This window comes from Protomyctophum parallelum, assembly GCF_964188405.1.
Source record: "Protomyctophum parallelum genome assembly, chromosome: 5".
Lineage (NCBI taxonomy): Eukaryota > Metazoa > Chordata > Actinopteri > Myctophiformes > Myctophidae > Protomyctophum > Protomyctophum parallelum.
The window spans coordinates 6,528,101-6,545,266 of record NC_139702.1 but is presented as its reverse complement, the minus strand read 5'-3'; the positions used below and the strand labels follow the sequence as shown (position 1 = coordinate 6,545,266).

At 41.4% G+C, this 17,166-nt stretch overlaps 1 protein-coding gene across 1 annotated transcript; it reads left to right on the top strand.

The window, feature by feature from the left end:
* The first annotated feature begins 13,046 nt into the window (after positions 1-13,046).
* Positions 13,047-15,406, top strand: cxcl18b (chemokine (C-X-C motif) ligand 18b). Its single transcript, XM_083765968.1, has 4 exons — positions 13,047-13,256; positions 13,775-13,892; positions 14,194-14,289; positions 14,801-15,406. Exons 1-4 carry the CDS (start codon positions 13,187-13,189, stop codon positions 14,862-14,864), a joined length of 348 nt encoding a protein of 115 aa, XP_083622094.1. The 5' UTR covers positions 13,047-13,186; the 3' UTR covers positions 14,865-15,406.
* Positions 15,407-17,166: the final 1,760 nt, after the last annotated feature.

Genomic DNA, 17,166 nt, shown 5'->3' with positions numbered 1-17,166 from the left:
CCCCAGCCAAAGACTCTTGTGTACCATTTGTTGTGTTTCTGTAAAGTTTTCATATGTGTTGGAATAAAGCTCATATATTGGAGGGAAAAAAAACATGGTGGGGAAGCTTCAAAAATATAGTGAAAGTTCTTAAAAGTTTGAAATGATGACACCCAAGTATGAAATATAAAATTGTACTGACTTCTTGCAGTAGAATAATACAAACAGGTGGATACAAAAAGGTGGCTTTGGTTCAATTATTTACTCGTTGTATCAAGAATGTCAACATTCTAGTTTTCCGGTTAATTCCTGTCAGTCCAACTCGCCCTAGAGACGGTTTGGATTTATACATGTATGTATATTGTCTAATAAAATATTCAATCAATCAATCAAACAAAGAAGTACAGAGAGATCCAGGACTGATTTGATTGCATCTACAGGTTACGTGTGTCCAGTCCCCGTCTAGCACATTTCCTTGCCCACAGACCAGGCTAAAAAGCCTGGAAAGCTTGTGAAATGATACTTGGCCAGAGGTACTGAGATTACTCAATTCAGAGTCTATGCAGATTATATAGAGATATACTGTAGGTGTTGGTTCTGGATAACCGGCTATCCGACGGACTCGACACCGGGCACTGCAACCCCTGTGGTGACGTGCAACGTGTGTGTCGTATTTGAAGTCGGCGGGGCGAACGGTTCTCTAGTACAGACATATTATGTACAGATAGTTGGTGCATTTATAGTTAGATAGATGTCCAGTAATAAAACCAGGTAACTACAAAGAAGTTGGCATTGAATCATTACTGTCCAGCCGGAGAAAAGCACATTGCAGTTCATTCTTGGATCATGTGCTGGTTATTCAGCAGAAGTAGACAAAAAAAAAGCCATGACTGTAACATCAGATCAGGCGATGAGGTGGCTTAACACCAGCTTACTTAAATCACATGGTATTTTTTAAGTACAGGGGCATCTATTTAAGTGACCCTAATCTCTGAAGCTATTTGAGAATATGTTGATAAGAGTGTCAAATAGTTGTCCCTTAACCCATTCTGACCGGGCACCCATTTTGGTGTTAGCATCGTGTCGTGCTTTAGCTATTTAAAAATAGCAGATCTACAAGCTCATATCGCGCCACCGAGTGGCGCGATACGAGCTTGTAGGTCTGCTATTTTTGAGAAATCGAAGAACGACTGACATTTCTAGAATCTGATCTCAGGTCAGAATGGGTTCATCAGACCCAGTGTTTGTCCGGCGGAAACCTCGTATGAATCTGATCTCAGGTCAGAATGGGATAAGCTTGCATGTCAAGTACTGTAGTGTAGGTATACCATTTCAGATTCAGGCTGAAACGTAACATACTGTAATTATAGGCCTACTCTATATCGTCTAAGAGTTTCTGACACATCTGTCATTTTGTGTAACACCTGAACAATATGTCCATGCTCGAGGTGCATATAAGCCTATAAGTTTATACTTCCATATTTGTCTCCACCAGGCCGAAGGCATGGGGGGAGAGTATGTTTTGCACTCCGTCCGTCCGTCCGTCCGTCCGTCCGTCCGTGTGTGTGTGTGTGTGTGTCCGTGAGCACTGAGCAGCTAATCTCGGCCACCGTTAACCCGGTCGATGCCAAATTTTGCACACACACTCCCTGGATGCCAACGATGAACCTCTGCCCCAAACTTTCCAGCCTGTTCCGGCCTGTTATAGCGCCACCAGGAGGCCGCTTTGTGCAAAACAAGTTTTTGCACAGCACACCTGCAGATTTTGTCCAAACATCACGCAAATTGGTACACAGTCTCTCTAGAGCCATTCAACGAAACCGGTCTTTCAGATTTCTCAGACTCCATCCTGATTGGTTAAGATTGGCTTCCAAAGTTCACAGGAGTGCTCAGTTTCAAACAAAATGCTGCAAATCATGAACACATCGCGTGATTTCCGTGAAATTGTGCACCCACATTCCCACTAGGCCGAGGACGAAATGCCACATGAACAATTTCAACTCAGCCTCAAGGTGGCGCTATAACTGGCCGAAAAGTGTTTTTACCTCTAACTGTACGGATCTGTGGATAACTTTGTATGCCAACTCCCTAGAGGCCAAGGAAAAACCTTTGCCTGGAATTTTTCCACATCTGCTCTTTATAGCGCCACCAGGAGGCCGACATATGTAAAACACATTTTCTATTATTACTCCTTCAGATTTTATCCAAATTTCACGCAAATCGGTACACATGATCTCCATAGTCATGTGATCAAGACAGGTTTGTTTGATTTATCATATTCCATCCTGATTGGCCACGATTGGCTCCTACAGTTTTCAGGAGTAGCCCGCTTTGTACAAATCGCCACAACTCCTCAACGCAGCGTCCGATTGCGATGAAACTGTGCACGCATATTCCCACTAGGCTGAGGAAGAAATGCCACTTGACAGTTTTTGATTTGTGTTTTTACCTCTAACTGCACGGATCTGTGTAAAACCTATAGTTGATTTCTCATAATCCATCCTGATTGGCTACGATTGGCTTCTAAAGTTATCAGGAGTAGCCTCCTAAACATTTTGCCAAACATCACACACACACTTCTATCCTCCTGGTGGAGACCTGTGCCCAGAAGGGCACTTTTTCTAGTTTAAATTGTTTCAGCAGTAGGATTTCTTCAGTGTGGCACAATGACACCCTAAAGACGGCGTAATGTCATAATATGTCACTTTCAGGTATGGAGAGAGCAGTATGCAGGCTTCATTCATTAGATTTGCTCCTTATGAACATGAACAAGACATCTTGTCAACAACTCACCCGAAATGCCCTCTCTGCAGTTTATCTTGATGACCTTGGCCGGTAGTCCGAGTCTGGCAGTGTGCTGCAGGTTCGACTCCCGATCCCAACAGACTTTACTGCATGTCACTTCCATCTCTCTTCCCCATTTCCTGTCAGCCTACTGTCTGTCCCTCTCTAAAAAAAAAATCAAATAAAGAAAATAATAATAACATAAAAGGCAATCATCAGCAGCATAATGACACATACACAATGTGTTTCAGCATGATATGTAATCTGAAAATGACAGACTGACACATTCAAAAAGATCTTTCATCAACCACTCAAGCCCTATACTCCATTGTAGGAGGATGTGACAAAATAGCAGATTTACAAAGTCACAAAACAGTGAGTTGTGATCTTGTAGATTAGCTACGTTGGATTGACTTTTAAATCGCAACTTATTTTGTATGCAGTTCATGTCATTCTCAGCAGAAGACAGAGATTCAAAATGGCATGTCTTTCCTCGTGGTTAAGAAACGTTAACCATGTGTTCCACAGCTATTTATTTTCATTACATGTGGCGATGCGAAGACGAGTCTAACATTGTCACATTTTAATTAGGATGAATCACCTTATTCTGTCAACATTAATGAATGTAAGATGTAGAAGTAATAATAAGTTATTAATAATAAAGCTGTTGCCACATGTCTGGTGAAGAGTTTAATTGGAGACATGCAATGATCTTATGTTGGGGTCACAGGTATATTTAGCACTTTCTTTGACGTGTGATCTGTAAACCACACTTAGGGCCATTTATTACCGAACTGAAGTTGTATGCTTACAGCCATACCTTTTCAATTAAGCAAAAGTTGTAATCTTTCACAATAACCATTCCACATAAATATGTTTTTTTGTTTGGTCAACTTTGCTCTTAATGTTTTATGTAGTTTAAAGTTAATTCATACTGTTTGTGATGACGTGTTGTTAATTTCCAATATAACCTCAGCGCTGGCACCCTACAGTGTTTGTTTTGGAGAGATACTTTTGTTTAGTTTCAAACAGAATTCTAGAAATCACACCTCATACAGACCACAGGTGTCCCCAAAAAGAAAATTAATGTCACGCAATATGACTTTAATTCACGCTTTGTTGTACAATGGTGTTAGATTAGATTAGCCGTCATTGTCCCAGAGGTATTCGGTTTCACTGCCTTTTCATCATCAAACTCAAAAGAACAACACACAACACAAACATAAAGACTATATAAAATCTCCAGAGTACATCCACCACCTAACAAACACACAAACAACATGTCAGCGAGGCAGTTTCCTACTAAAACAAACTTTTTCTTATCTCACTCTGAAAATAGCAGATCTACACGCCTACAAGCATGCCACCCAGTCGTACAATGAAGTATAAATCAAGCTATATACACAGATATGGAAGCAAAACTTAAAAGATGACACCTAAAGTAATACAAAGTGAATATATAGACACCAGGAAAGCTATTGTTGTTGAAAAAGTTAAGACAAATTTGAGGTATTTAGATAACTTTGGATGGATGTTTTGTAGGATCAAACATTTAAGCATAATTGATTCCAATGGGACACAATGAATTTTGGGACGTGAACGTATTGGGAAAGACAGTGATTTCCCAGGGGACATAGAGATCAGATCACAACAGTCTTTACTATTAAGACTTAGAAATAGGCTGTTTACTACCTTGGGGTTATTTTGCTCTTGAGATCCAATTATATGATGTCAGAACTTCCTGCAAAGTATGCAGTTTATTAAGTGGAGAATTATATGAAATGGAGCTAGTCAGCCAGCCCTCTGTGGCAGTAGGCCTATATTAACCCATTCTGACCTGAGATCAGATTCATACGAGGTTTCCGCCGGACACACGCTGGTCTGACGAACCCATTCTGACCTGAGATCAGATTCTAAAAATGTCAGTCGTTCTTCGATTTTTTTCAAAAATAGCAGACCTACAAGCTCGTATCGCGCCACTCGGTGGCGCGATACGAGCTTGTAGATCTGCTATTTTTAAATAGCTAAAGCATAACATGATGCCGACACCAAAATGGGTGCCCGTTCAGAATGGGTTAAAAAGCACTGGCCAGAGAGATGTCTAGAGAGATGACATCTGAGATGATCAAAATTATGTACTGTAAAAGCACTCTTTAATAGGTTCCCCTTTGTAATATACCGGTATATTACCTTTAAATCATACATTCAGACTCCTACAGACAAGACTGTTTTAGAAAGACTGTATTGGTTGATGAATGTCAGATAAAATATTTTATCCATTTGCAGATGGATTCGATGAAGTTCCAAGCAGATAGTCATTAAAAGTGGCTTCCCAAAATAATGACAGCATGGACAGACACATTAGCCCCAGTCTCATTTTAGTTAGACTACTCTAATCCAGTCAAGAGATTACAGTCACTTCTTATACAATCCTATTTGCTCCACCCAGATCAGACTAAAATGAGAACATCACTCTGTACTCCAGTACTTATCATTAACAATTAACACTGAAAATCCTTCTACTGAAAAGAAGGATTAAAAAAGAATATATTACTTTTTTTTATATCCCACAATTTTCTAACCCGTTTTTTCACCCAGTGTCAATTATCTAATGTAATCCTGGGCTCTACATTCCCTCTGCCAACCTGGGGAGAGCAACGGACTAAACTCATGCTTCCTTCAATGCATGAGGAGTCCAAGCCGCTTCTTTTCACCTGACAGGGGGGAGTTTCCCTGGTTGGACGTAGCACGTGGAAGGAATACGTTATTCCAACCAGTTATTTTCCCCTCCATTAGAGACCAGGATTACTGCATGTTTTTTTGTGCGGTTACCTACCCTAGGAGACACGGGGAGAACATGCAAACTCCATGCAAATGCGGAGGAGAGAACACGCCCCCAGCATCCCCAGCTGGAATCGAACCCAGGACCTTCTAGCTGTGAGGCGACAGCACTACCGACTGTGGCCCACCCGTACTCCCCGAAAAAATATATATTACTGACAAAACTCTTGATGGCCTGGCCTGTTAATTAAATGAGGAAAGGAAAGGAAAGGTACTACGTTTACCCAGGGTAACTGGACTAAGCTCAAGAACTTGTTTACAGCCAGGCCCTGCTCATAGAACATTTCATGGTAGGGGTTCAATGCCTTGTCCAAGGGCACTTCAGCGGTGGTAATTTTAACGTGCCGGTCCGGGGATACGAACTAGCGACCTTCCGATATCAAGACCGCTCCGCAAACCGTTCGGCCAACCGTTGCCCACTGCCCACTGCGAATAGACTGTGAAGATAAGGATGCCGCTGTCTGCTTGGAGTGGTCATCATTTTTGCATGAACATGTCCTCCTCTCCAACCCTCATCCACTGCATTACCCTGCACCTACAGCGCTGTATGGTACATCAACGCCCGCGCAACTACCTGCCGTCCAGAACAGAGCTTTATGTACAGTACATGCTATGTCTATACTTAGCCCTCATATGGACCAGTGTACGCTAATGCACCATAAGAGTCCCTGTGGAAGGATAATCCACATCCAGCTCTATACTGTCCCTTGCCTCCACCGCACCACAAGTAGTTCTGCACACACAGAGAGAGCCTTAGAAACACAACGGCGGGCTGGACACCCACAGGCTGCCGGTGGAGCAGGACAAATGCATAGAGGCAGTGGAGGGAAAAGCACAACATTGGTAGCAGGTGGCAGGTAGTAGAAGGACCCAGGAGTTCATGCAGTTTTGAGGCAGAAGTGCCATCAAGATAAACTGCAGAGAGGGCATTTCGGGTGAGTTGTTAACAAGATGTCTTGTTCATGTTCATAACGAGCTAATCTAATGAATGAAGCCTGCATACTGCTCTCTCCATACCTGAAAGTGACATATTATGACATTACGCCGTCTTTAGGGTGTCATTGTGCCACACTGAAGAAATCCTACTGCTGAAACAATCAGCAGTCAGGTCGGCCTTTATGAGTCCCTTTTTCACTCTTTCAGGGTAAAATGAATACTTCCGATTTCACTGTGTATGTCCTTCGTATTTTGAAAGGACATTTTTCATTAAAGCTTTAAAGTGTTTTACAATGAGGAAATGTCCCAATGGAAGCTTTATTATAATGCGAGCCTTTTTGAATAATAAATGATACAGCCTGAAAGTTTATTTTAACCACCGCCAATGTCATTATATAGGTGTTTAACAAACAAACAAAAAAATAACAAAACTAAGACAAAACAAACAACAGACCAATGCAAAAAATGTCAAAACCAAAATGTTCAACAATGTGTAAAATAATAAAATCGGGCTTAAAACCCATTTTGGGCAGGAACCCCTTTTGGTGTTAGCATTATGTTATGCTTTAGCTATTGAAAAAATAGCAGATCTACAAGCTCATAGCGCGCCACCGAGTGGCGCGCTACGAGCTTGTAGGTCTGCTATTTTCTTTTAAAATACTGACATAGCTTTTTCAAAAAACTGTCAGGATGTAGAAGACATTTTTAGAATCTGATCTCAGGTCAAAATGGGTTAAGTAATTAGAGTAACTGTGATGAAGGGCTACACAAATAAACCTGACTTGAATACAATGCATCCTCCGTTCACAGCATGAAGCTCGGCCCTCTCCTTTCCACTGTGGACCGGCTGCCCACCATCAGTGAGACCTCAGCGACAGGGAGGCAGGACGTCTCACCCATACCATGGAGGACTATGTGGACTCCATCAAAGAACTCGCCAAGCCTTCACTCTACCCTTTGCACGGCCCTCTCAAAGGTCACAGACAATGGATGACGCATGCCTTACACAATTCCATCGGACAATGCCTCACATTTACACCCATGTTGCCGTATCATTCATCTTTGGCCTATGCTCCCTCATGGGCCCCAATTGGCTTATCGGATGTGTCCGTCACTGTTGAAACCGACGATGAGTCACAATGTGAGACATCAAAGCGGTTTAACCACAGCCCCTTGGACTGGTTGTTTGCAAAGTCCCCGTTTGCAGGGATGAGTTGAGACTTCTGGAAGCCACAGTCGAGGCCGCAGCCACTGCTAAAATGCTGGACTGCATTTTATTCATAAACAAGTTTTGGTTACTGGATTTCCCCCAAATATTCCTATGATTTAAGCAGAATGTTGTGTCATTTGTTAAGCCATAGGAACTAATTCAACACAGCCACACATGCAGCCTTCAGAAGATTAGATGCATTCCACAGACTTTGGGATGGTGACATCATTAAAAACTCTGAATAACAAAGAAGAGAGGATAATTAAAGACAAGGCTAATGAACCAAGGCTATGAACCAAACACAATATGTTTGGTTCAATACACAGACATATTATGTCTGTGTATTCAGCTAAAGTCAGTGAAAGTCAAGGTACTTGTAAATATTTACCCATTATTATACACTGTAAATAAATGGTGTGCAACACTGAATAGAATAAACATGAGGGATCACTTTGCCTCAAGAGATACCTTTTTCTTCTGGCCTTGAGAGAATGTTAATTTTCCGTGTAAGCATCGCTATCCCTTTCTGTCACTACAGGCTGTGCCTCATGTTCTGTACTGGATACTTTTAGTTTTGTTTTCTCATTTGGTTTGGTCGTCACAAGGAAAGTGAATCCAGCTGGGCCTTGGCAGATGTAGCCTTCACAGTCAACTAACTGGGCCAGGTCCAGCTGACTACAGTATCTTCCAGATAATGGGGAGGGAGAGGGGGAGTACAGCAGTCGCTGGAAAGCTTCCAGTGAACAAACTCACAAGTCTGATATCTGTACAATTACAAGGAAGATTCCTTAAATGTAGTGACTAATGGATTTCTTGTTGAAGGGAAGAGGAAGAGGGAGGGTATGCTGATAAGATACATATACGCATGCAGTGGGTAGTAGCTTAAGACGGTCGTAACCGGATTGCTCGCCTTAAAACACACTCACCATTCATTTTTCTCGCCGACCTCTTCTTGTATTTGTTTTACTGAGAATAAGGTTAGAAATAACTTTAGACTTATTTAGGCATAGTTTTACTGGAGTTAAGTTTAGGAATAGGGTTAGGTTTTGGTACCGTTTTACTGTGGTTACGGTTAGGAATAAGGTTAGATGTAACCGTTTAAGCATACTTTACTTATAGGTTACGTTTAGGAATACCAGGCTGAGCAGTTCTGCTGGCTGTACGCCCAGGATGACAGTCTAGTAATGAATCGGACTTACTGTCTGATACACATCACTTTAGATTTCATTTAACTTTGTTTTACACAAACTATTGCATTATCACTCACAGCAAATGCAATTAACGTAATACTCCTGCACCAAGAAAAGTGCTGTTGCCATCATTTGGTGTTTTTAATTGAAGCCACAATAATGTGGAGTTGCAGATGTAATCTATTCTTGGAAGCCTTTAGGACAGACTTTCTGTGAGGCTGTGCTTTGCAATAAGATACATTCTACTCTACTGCAGCTTGTCGGATAAGTGAGAGAAAATGCATTCTCTGCCGGGGTAATTCACAAATCTACACAATGTTCTAATGCTTAATTTATTCTGACGTATGTCGGTGTGAAAATAGCAGATCTACAAGCTCACAATACATAGCGTACAACAAAGTATTGATGTGAATCTGTGGTCTGAAGTAGGTTTAGACAAACTTGTGTTTTTTGATAATATTATCACCTTTAAATAAACTACAGCTGGATAGAACAGTAAAACACTGAGATCATTGTATCACAAGACAATGTGATAACTCAGCCTTGGGCAAATCTTATAAAACCCACTGTATGAAATCACTACAAATTAAATCAGCAATAAAAACGTAAGTGAAACGAAATAAAACAGGCAGATTCTTTTCATGACGTGTAGCAGGACATGACACCACAGAGCTGTCTGATGAGTCAGCTGTCTATCATAAGGAAGGAATCTAGTTTTGGGCATGTTGTACATTCATGTAATATTCATGTAATAAAATAATCAACAGTCATTTGTAACATATGTGTTTGCTTTTCAGTTGTTAACTCTCTTCCAAATGAAACGGGCCTAAACTGGGAAAGGGTGCTCCTCTGACCACAGATCTTTGCCAGACTGTGGTCTACCCAGTGCTGCTGTGTCACTCAACTTTTTGCATTGTGGCGCCCCCTAGGGGCAGAAGAAGAGCGCTTTTGGAGACGTGCTAGCCTTCCAACTATTTGTGTGAGTTTTGGACAAAGTGTGTAGGCGTAGTAGTATAATGTGATTAGAAGAAATGCTAAATGCTAAAATGCTAAATGGTGGACAATCTAGTCAGGTGGAAATGAGACGGACGGCATGACAGTGAGTGTTGGGCCTGATCGACGACAATCAGACAGTCTACAGAGCTGAGGTCGGCGCAATAACACAGTGGTGCCAGGAGAACAGCCTGGCTCTCAACGTCAATAAAACCAAGGAGCTGATCGTGGATTTAAGGAGGCCAGAGAGAGAGAGCACGCACCTATTTTCATCATCGGTGTTGCAGTGGAGCAGGTCTGCCACTTCAGAGTTCCTCGGCATACACATCACGAGGGGCCTGCAGTGGGCCACACACACACACACACACACACACACACACACACACACACACACACACACACACACACACACACACACACACACACACACACACACACACACACACACACACACACACACACACACACACACACACACACACCACAAAAGTGGTGAAAAAGGCCCAACGACGACTCTATACTGTCTCCGGCGCCTGAATGTGTTCAGAGTGAGCCCCCGTATATCCTCAGAGCATTCTACAAGAGTACCGATGTTCTATTCTGACAAGCGGCACCACTGCCTGGTTCGGGAACTGAACCGCAGCGGAACGAAAAGCACTGCAGAGAGTGGTGCGAACAGCACAGCGCATTGTGGAAGGGGAGCTCCCCCCCCCCCCCCCCCCCCCCCCAGGAAATACACGAGAGACGTTGTGTGGTTAAGGCTGAAAACATCATCTGGGACATCCATCATCACCCCAGCCATAGCCTGTTAAATCCCCTGCCCACCCACCCACGGCCGGGCAAACGTTTCCGGAGCATCAAGAGCAAGCAGCGCCTCCAGACTCTTGAACCGTTTCTATTTGTCAGCAATTAGACTGCTGAACCGTCTGGTACTTAGTCTGGTCACACTGCACTGTCACACTGCACAGACTGAACTGAATTTGTCTGTTCTTTTAATAGAGACTCAGACTCCTACTCCTTTCATACATTTCCATTATGCACTCACTTGTATCATGTAGATTTGATAGTCATATGTACTACGCACTTCATTCTCTTCTCTCTCTATCATTTAACTGCAATGAGCCTGCACAACCAAGAATTTCACCCACGTTACTTGAAATGTGATGTGACAATAAAGATTGATTCTGTGTGTGACGCCGTGACCTATATGTTAATGGTGCATTTATAACACACTTTTATTCAAAGTACTGTAGATAATATTCAACCAAAGACAGGGGAGGGCACTGAATCCATGGAGCAGTGAAAATTGTAATCCCGATCTGAACATTTATTTTCTTAAAATGATTGTACTGTCTCCCGTTCAATTGTCATAATAGTATGGAGAGAGGCACAATGCTTGAAATAGCAAACGTAGGCCTGGATAGTTGGCACAGTGGTCCGGCTATAATAAGTCCCAATGCAGACGGCCTTTGCTGTTTGTCACTCCCCATCTCTCTCCCCAGTTCGTGTCAGCCTACAGTCGTATCAATAATAAAGGTATAATAGCCCAAAAATAAATCTTAAAAAAAGCACTGCAATAATATAGTCTGGCAAAATATCTGCCTTTGGACAAAATAATGCTAGACAGTAGACTACAGCAGTACTGAACTGCTCTCTAGTGTGAGTACTGCAACTCCCTACAATGCACTGTCACTATGAAATTATCTGAGAACAGGTGCACTGAATCCAAATGTACCAGCTAACTACGGTCCATATTGATCTAATCCTGTTCCGAAGCTGTGAAGAATCCATCATGCTGCACATTTATGGGTGTTCATATAAATGTCCTATTCCCAATTAATGTCACGAACCTTCTATGAATATGCTGCGTGCAGCGTGAGCCAACCTTTTACTGTAAGAATGCGTGCGCCAAACCGGAAATGCCATAGACATGTTGAGACTTAATCTTCGTACTACATCATTACTCAGACTGAAAAAAACGCAAAGCAGGTGCCTCATGCTATGCACTTACTGTCAGTCATTACCATGGTACCCATGGTAATGACGGACCACCCTGTCATCATGTGGTTGGTGGTAAGAATAAAACCCTAATACTACTCAGTAACTCAGACCTGAGCTGCAACTGTACTTGGTGCGCTCTTTTTCCCCCTTACACCAAATCTCTTCACCAACAAATAGCAGATACAAGTACCGTACAAGCTCACAACGGGTGGCGTTGTGAGTCTTGCGACGCATTGTGAACTTGTAGATCAGCTATGTTTGATGAACGTTTCCTCCAGAAATGTAATAGGGATACTGGGGTTTCAAGTAGTCAACTAGTTTGGTAGAAACTAGCATTTCATTACATTTTTTTTTTAAATAATATTTGTTTTATTTGGAAAGAGCAGTACATTACAGATAGCATTTCATTTCATTACATTTATAACAGAAAAGAGAAGGGATAGAAATGCTTTATAAAAAGCTATATTTTTGCATCTTTCTCAATTTGATTTGACCAATTAATCTCCCTAAAAGATAATACTGACAGGAACTTTCCATTATTAAGCATGGAATGTAACATTACATTACTACAGCCTAATCATAGTTCCATTAGCAAAATTCTATTCCTATCAAGCAAATAAATTAAGTGTGCTTCCATTAGAAATGATTCAATTATGAATACATTGCAGTTTAGAATGATAAATCAAAGTTCTCCCCAAACCATTCACTACAGCGACCCTTATTCAAATGATGTAGCCTACCTAAGCTATATTTCATTGCAGCAAAAACACAGACAACTGATGTTTTAGGTCTTATTATGAATCATATATCCTTCCTGTAAACACAGTGACTTGTTGTTACATTGTATTTTCTATAAAAAAAATACTATACTGACAGATATCTTATGTTAGATAGTAGGACAAGCTTAAGACAGACCTATAGTATACATCGGCCATGCATGAATCATTTCAACATACGGTAGAAGTTGATTCACCTAATGCTTTTCCTTGAAATCAACTTAGTTTACCTCTGACACTTTCCTTTTCCTTTCTCCACCCCCTCTGGCAGACCATGCACATTCCTTACAGCGTGAGTGGAAAGTTATTGCTGACAACTCGTGCTTGCTGGGAAAAGCCATGGAATTTGGGAAAACCCACACTGTTGTGTATAAAAAGAATGAAGATCCCTTCAAACTTCACTTTCACATTTCCAGTGGATCTTAAAGGACTTCTCTCTTCAGGAATCTGCTCATTACTTGATTTCCATCACAACAATGGCCTTCGCAACAAAAGTTAATGCTCTCCTCATGGTCTTCCTTGCAGTTTTCATGAAGTTCAATGAAGGTAAGCTTTATTTTTTTGTAGCTACATAATATTACATGTTAATGATGATCTTCTCTTCTTTTAAGTGAGCAGTCTGCTAACCATGCATGCTCTTGACAATTTATTTTACAAAGCAAAGAAAGAGTAAACATAACACTGAGAGGAGATCTCAGTCAAAATCTGTCAAGAACATATTTCTTACAACAGGAGAAAAGTGAGAAAAACGTGCTTCTGATAAAAAAAAGAATAAGAAAAGAAAATAGACCTGAGGATGGAGAAAAATGTAGGAATAATGCAGGAAATAATATTTGGTGTAGAGGGAATAAATGGGAGGGGCCCACATACAGCTCTGGGGAATGGCCAATGAAGTATATAGCAGGGTTTAGGTGGTTAATGCACTTATAATGCTGCCTCCATATTAAATGACAGCTGTACAAGAATCATCCACTACAGAATAAACTAGCCTACAACATGCCCTTCGTACCATGATGTGGTTATGCTCAGCACTGATAATTATTTTCCCACCTGTCTCTCTACAGCACAGTTTATTCCTGGAGCCAGATGCCTCTGCCCCAAAACAATCAAGTTCATTCCAGATGCCATTACAGATTTCCACGTAATTGAGAAGGGACCAAACTGTGATAAAACTGAACTCATGTAAGTCACAGTCACACACACACACACACACACACACACACACACACACACACACACACACACACACACACACACACACACACACACACACACACACACACACACACACACTTGACTAGTTCACTTTAAAATTTGCAGTATTAATTTACCCACTCAGAGAGGTTCCATTTTTACACACAGAGTGAAATTAACAGTGAGGATTTATTAGTGTATTACCTTTCACCTTTCACTGCTGGCGTTATAATTAATCAGTGTCTTTGTGGGATTTAAAGCAGTGCCTTTTGTGTTTTGCGATTTGCAGTGTTACATTGAAGAGGCCAGAGGGGAGCAAGGAAGAAAAAGTATGTCTGAATACTGATGGGAAGCTCGCTAAGGCTTTTCTCCACTGCTGGGACAAGTAAGGAAAAGTTACACTCCTCACCACATACATGTACTACAGCCTCCCATCTCCTCAGGGGTAAAATGTAATTCATTTAACTCTGAGCGTGTACAAATGTAACCAAATGGACCCGTACATTTGTACATGCTCAGAGTCACAAATGGACAAATCAACACTAACAATTTGACTATGTATCAGGGTTGGAGTAATGTCAGTCTGACTAATGCTGGATTTAAACGTTTTTGTCTTTCTTAATTAAAAGGGTAAATTAAATGGTTTATATCCTATTATAAATTGAATAGTATGGACAACATGCTATATTGTTAACTAAGTAATGAATTAATGCAGCTTTTCACTTGATTAAAGGCCCTAATGATTACAATGCATCGATCCCATTTATAACTCTGCATGCCGTTTGCGCCATGCATGTTCAAGTGAGTTATTGTGCAACACTGTCCAGGTGTTTCACATTAGTGCTTCCAGCCTAATCTCGATCCCCCCCCCCCCTCTCCTTTTCTCCCATCCAAAGCATAAAGAGAGACGAGAGTCAGAAGATGACTTGTCTAAACAGAAGAAAGAAGCCAGCATTTTAAAGACAAGACGAACAACAGAGGCCTGACTGAGAAAATAAACTGCACTGGAGTCTCCCAGATGTCACATCACGATAACATGCAGGAGGAGCTGGTCACTGCATTCCTCCACCGCAGACGACTGCGACATAACAGCAGAGGTTTCAGGGTTATGAGGGGACACGCACTGACAGCTGCAGTTTAATTGTGATTTTGTGATTACAGTATTATGACCAATGAATGTATTATACTGTACTGTGTACATGCCTATTTTATTTGGAATCTAGTATAATGTAATTTAAACCACTTAAACCTTATTATGCTCCGTTGACCGGAGACCCCTAGGGGTTTATACTGTACTAGGCCCCCTCCTTTTTTTTTTACATCTACAGAACATCGGAAATCTATCTACAGCAGTAGAACTGCTACTTTCACAGAATGTTGGCCGCCCGAATATAGGAATGCTATCAAGTGGTTATAGGTTGATTTATTTATTTATTATCTACATTATTATATATTTTATATTGGATTTGTACTGTGTGGTTGAACAAATAAACTTGATTTTGATAGAACCCTGAACCTTCTGGTTGTTACTGTTAACAGCGGCGTAGAATAAACTTTGTGAAAAATGAGCATGGTTTCGGGGGGGGGGGGTTCTGTCTGTGTGTGAACCATCTGTTTTCAACTCCTACTTTCAGTGGGAGGATTTGCTGCTAATGAAATCCATTGCCTGCTACCAGCATTTCCGGTGTTGAACAATGGCCGGCAATTCCCCATACTGCATAACAAATATAGTTTGTTTGCATACAGACACACACCAGGCATGCAGGGCACTGTGGTGACTTTGTCTCCAACAAGACATGTTTATTTCTCATACGATAATAATTGACTGTTGGCCATGAGGAAAATGTACAACAGCTGTTTTCCCAACAGCTGCGAGCCGGATGATAGAAGGCGGCTAGAAGCCTGAAACATTTTGAGATTCAATTGGATGAGGTGGAAGGTTAAGGCCTGCTTGAATGATGCTGCATGATGTTACTGTACTCTACTGGTTCATTTAAGGATCGCGTGGGCTTATGTGAATAGTTGGACTAAAACTCTTCCAGTCAATTTGCACCATCTGCCAGAGGTAAAAAGATAAAGATTCTATCATAAAAAAGCAGCAACAGCGAACAATACAGGTCGACAGGTGATTTAAAACATTATTCAAGGAGCAAAGTTTACAGCAAGGAGTCAAGAGCAGGTGAATAGGTTGATTGAACAGATCAACTAGATGAATGACCCCCGACTGTTGGTTAGCATCTCACATGAATCCAGCACATTTTAGTCCTTTCTATCCGTCGATAAAAACAAATGTGTTGGCCAAACAGTAATGCTGATCAGGTTATTGATTGGCTGAGGCCCGGCTTTGTCTCGCAGCCACGCTGAGTTCCTCGGGAGTTGATCGGCTTAGCCAACATGACTTGATTTTTGACCATTGCTTTGTTGGAGAGATAGACTTTGCTAAAGAATATCAGAGCTAGCCCAACGGACTCTGGGGAAATCAGAGCCGACTTGGTCTGGGCTAGAGCATGAGAGTGTGGGAGAAAATAGATCCTCGATAAACTCACTCCCAGGGTCCTGAGGCTGTGCTCACTGTGTCTGGTCAAAATGTGAGTGAATGCACTGACTCGTGCAAGCACACAGGTGGACACACAAGAGAGTGCATGCACTGAGGTATAAGCACGCATGTGAACTTTGTGAGTATACAATCACGCGTGCAAGATAACATGCAGCACAGATGTAGAAGTACTCGCCTCAGTCATGTGTATGAAAGGCAATGCCTTCTCTGCACTGGCTGACAGATTAAAAGGGTTTGTGCACGCAAAGAAAAGTTAATTTCTGCTATCTAGGCCATATATACAACAACTGGCGGCCTGGGGGCCACATGCGGCCCCAATCATCACTTAATGAGGCCTGCAGATTAATATCAGAATACTGATATATTATTGATTTCAGCTGTTACAATTCCAATTACATGTATGCAAACATGACCCACTTTAATTACTACTAGTATTAACATATTATTTATTGGCTTTTAATTTTTTCATGTAGCCTATTTGTATTTAGTTCATAAAGTTAACATTAAGTAAATGCATTTGAATTTAAATAAAAAGGTTACTTTTCATGATTCCAATTAAAAAATAGTGACACTCTGTCAGGCTGGATTTCCAGCCCAGGTGTCCAGACCGCTAGGCTGGCCCAGGCCACATTATTGATTTCTTGATCAGAACATTGTTTTATGAAGAGGCACTGTCATTATGATTCTAGGTGCTCCCATAGGAGT

Bases quoted from the DNA above. Each gene is read 5' to 3' on its own strand.
- cxcl18b (XM_083765968.1), top strand. From the start codon at position 13,187: ATGGCCTTCGCAACAAAAGTTAATGCTCTCCTCATGGTCTTCCTTGCA. The intron at 13,893-14,193 runs GTAAGTCACAGT...TGCGATTTGCAG, and splicing joins TGTGATAAAACTGAACTCAT to TGTTACATTGAAGAGGCCAG. The intron at 14,290-14,800 runs GTAAGGAAAAGT...TCCCATCCAAAG, and splicing joins TTTCTCCACTGCTGGGACAA to CATAAAGAGAGACGAGAGTC.